The sequence below is a fragment of the Sphaeroforma arctica genome (assembly GCF_001186125.1).
Source record: "Sphaeroforma arctica JP610 unplaced genomic scaffold supercont1.192, whole genome shotgun sequence".
Lineage (NCBI taxonomy): Eukaryota > Ichthyosporea > Ichthyophonida > Sphaeroforma > Sphaeroforma arctica.
In genome coordinates this window covers 75,715-79,507 of record NW_014040366.1, presented here as the reverse complement: position 1 = coordinate 79,507, position 3,793 = coordinate 75,715, and the positions used below count along the sequence as shown (strand labels likewise).

Below are 3,793 nucleotides of genomic sequence, written 5' to 3'. Positions count from 1 at the left end.
ATGCACATGCACCTGTTTGATGTTGATTGGGACTAATGCGCATGCATCTGTTTGTTGTTGATTGGGACTAATGTACACGCACTTGTTTGTTGTTGATTGGGACTAATGCACACGCACCTGTTTGTTGTTGATTGGGACTAATGCACACGCACCTGTTTGTAAAGATTGAGACTATAATGCACACGCACCTGTTTGCTGTTGATTGGGACTAATGTACACGCACCTGTTTGTTGTTGATAGGGACTAATGCACACGCACCTGTTTGTTATTGATTGAGACTAATGCACACGCACCTGTTTGTAATGATTGAGACTAATGCACACACACCTGTTTGTTGCTGATTGGGACTGATGGCGCTATGGTTGGGGTGGCCACCAGTTGTCCCGGTGCAATGTGCATACCACCACTGGACACCATGCCGCGCATTTTAATCAGTAGCCGTGACAGCCCCTCAGATCCTGAAGGAGCGCAAGAGAGAACAGGAATTATCGATCAATACATTGCTGAAACCCTAACACCCTACAACTCTGGGCGAACGTGAGAAAAGTAAATAGCAAAACTGCTTGAATCATGCACACTAAACCCTGAAAGTATGGACGAGACGAAAGCAAACAACAGATGAATATATCAAATAAACCAACAAATGAATATATCACATAAACCAACAGATGAATATATCACATAAACCAACAGATGAATATATCACACAAACCAACAGATGAATATATCACATAAACAAACAGATGAATATATCACATAAACCAACAGATGAATATATTACATAAACCAACAGATGAATATATCACATAAAACCAACATATGAATATATCAAATAAACTAACAGATGAATATGTCACATAAGCCAATAGATGAATATATCATATAAACCAACAGATGAATATATCACATAAACCAACAGATGAATATATCAAATAAACCAACAGACAGATAAATATATCACATAAACCAACAGATGAATATATCGCATAAACCAACGATGAATATATCGCATAAGCCAACAGATGAATGTATCACATAAGCCAGCAGATGAATATATCCCATAAACCAACGATGACTATATCGCATAAACCAACAGATGAATATATCACATAAGCCAGTGCAGAGATGCATGAGGTGAATCCACTTATGGGTATAGTTAGTGAATCTAGCTAGACGTAGCACTACCTATAATACATGGAAATACCTCAGATAGAACAGCACGTGACAAATGATGAATTCAGTGGTACGTATAGAAGCATTAACGCCGATAAGGATACAAAGAAATAAAACCACAATCATGTATGTTTTAAGGTTTTAGGGTTGTAGAGTTTTAGAATTCACAGCCTTGTGTGGGGTATCAACTGTTGAACATCTGTTTGTTATCATCGGTTGCAGTGCAACATAAGCGCACGCACATCGCTACCAATTGTCCCGCGAGTGCGTGTGAGTGGGCAAACACAGCAAGGTGTCGACGAAAATGTAGATGTCACCATGCAACATGGTGGGTGGTGGGATCTAGATGAAGATCTAGATGAAGATCTGTGAGATCTAGATGAAGTTTTGGATAGAGATCTGTGAGATCTAGATGAAGATTTGGATAGAGATCTGTGAGATCTAGATGAAGAAATAGATGCAACACAAAAAGTACTAGATTCTGCACTCAGTGAAGGATCATCACAAATATCATTCACAATCAAACACTTGTTATACCCGACCACAATCAAACACCCCTTATACCCACCCACAACTAAACACCCCTGTACTTCACCACAATAAACACCCCTTATACCTACCCACAATTAAACACCTCTTATACCTACCCACAATCCGAGACCCCTTATACCTACCCACAATCAAACACCCCTTATACATACTCAAAATCAAACACCCCTTATATCTACTCACAATCAAACACGCCCAATACCTACCGAGAACGGTCTCAAACTTGTTAGCCGGCACAGTGGTGCGTGGGGTGGGACTGCTGGGACTACTGGAGTAGAGAGTACCACCACTCGGAGCAGCTGCAACAAAGAGAGATAGGAAGTATTACTAACACACCTGAGGCTATTTAACATACACTGGAAAGTATTACTAACACACTATGGCTATTTAACATACACATGGGAAGTATTACTAACTCACCAAGGCTATGTAAAATACACATGGGAAGTATTACTAACACACTATGGCTATATAAAATACACATGGGAAGTATTACTAACACACTAAGGCTATGTAAAATACATATGGTAGGACTATTTTGATCAAACACATGTGTACAAGTGGAAATAATTGGGGTGTTTATTTAGTGTTTAGAGTTTAGACTTTAGGTTGTACTTCGTGTGTTTGTATATAATTAAAACACAATAGATGTGAGATGTTGATGACCTTTGTGTTATAAAGTGTTTAGGGTTTATGCTCTAGGGTTTAGGGTCTACTCTCATCAGGTTGAGACAATGTGCTGTAATAAATAAACATTGGCAATATTACAGACACACACGATCACTGCCATATTCAAAGCACTCAATACAACGCACTCGACATAGAACACGTGCGACAGGAAACAAGTGATGTATGCCAGCAATTGTGTTTTGTGAGAATAGGTAGGTAGATCTTTCTAGGGTTTAGGGTTTAGGGTTTTGTGATAACATGTTTACACATACCTCCACGCGCAGGCAATGGCGTTCCGAAGAATTGGTAAACGGCAAACAGATAATAGTCAACCAACTGCAGAGGGAACGAGAGCAACGGGACATTAGTAACACCTACAGCCATAGCAAACAACTAACAACTAACAACTAACAACTGACAACTAACAAGGGCAAATCTAACTATCTATATACTATCATAGATATATACGCAAATCAGAAACCAACTACATATAAACATAGCTATATACACTCATCACTCAACCACAGTTCAATGCTGAAAGTGTCACATCTCCTTGACAAAAGGGTATGAGTCGTGATATATGAGATCATTGACACCTGTACCACTTAAGTCTACCGCATATGTCTACCTCATATGTCTACCTCATGTCTACTTCATATGTCTACCTCTTCTGTCTGTGCCGAATTGAACACACCTGCGCAACGCCGGCGAAGACGTCGTCGTGGGCGTTGGGGATAGCGTGCAGCACTTGCATGTATCGTCCAATCAGCCGCACGACATTGAGAGTTGTGGCGCATATGATTGGCTCCTCCAACTTTTCTTGGAAATCCTCCATTGTGATTGGTGTAGTGAGGGTGGAGCCTTTGCTTATGGGTTTGGCTGGTGACAGCGACCGTTGGCCTATGGGTGTGCTACTACACCGTCGACTGGACAGGTGCGTGTCAGGTGTGTTCGATCTGCAGGTATGTATTCACAGTAGAGTAATACGTAAATACAATGAGAGGGTTACCCTGTAAGAAGATATCCACAGTAGAGTATTACATAAATACATTGAGAGGGTAGTCCTAACGGTATATATCCACAGTACAGATATACGTAAGCACTATGAAATGGTAGACCTGTAGGTAAATATCCACAGTACCGATATACGTAAGCACTATGAGATAGCAGACCTGTAGGTATATATCTACAGTACAGAAATACATAAGCACTATAAGATGGTAGACCTGTAGGTATATATCCACAGTACAGTAATACGTAAATATTATGAGATGGTAGTCCTGTAGGTATGTATCCACAGTACAGTAATACGTAAACGCTATGAGATGGTAGTCCTGTAGGTGTAAATCCACAGTACAGCAATACGTAAACACTATGAGATAGCAGAACTGTAGGTATATAT

The 3,793-nt window shown here is 40.1% G+C and overlaps 1 protein-coding gene across 1 annotated transcript in view; it reads right to left on the bottom strand.

Annotated features, from left to right (window-relative positions):
- Positions 1-3,226, bottom strand: part of SARC_03671 (hypothetical protein) — a gene marked incomplete at its 5' end in the record, with an annotated part of 9,763 nt that extends 6,537 nt beyond the window's left edge. The window contains 4 exons of the mRNA XM_014302533.1: positions 328-458; positions 1,929-2,021; positions 2,664-2,727; positions 3,086-3,226. Of these exons, the coding sequence (XP_014158008.1) occupies positions 328-458; positions 1,929-2,021; positions 2,664-2,727; positions 3,086-3,226 (429 nt within the window). The remainder of the gene's footprint in view (positions 1-327; positions 459-1,928; positions 2,022-2,663; positions 2,728-3,085) is intronic.
- Between the last annotated feature and the right edge of the window lie 567 nt (positions 3,227-3,793).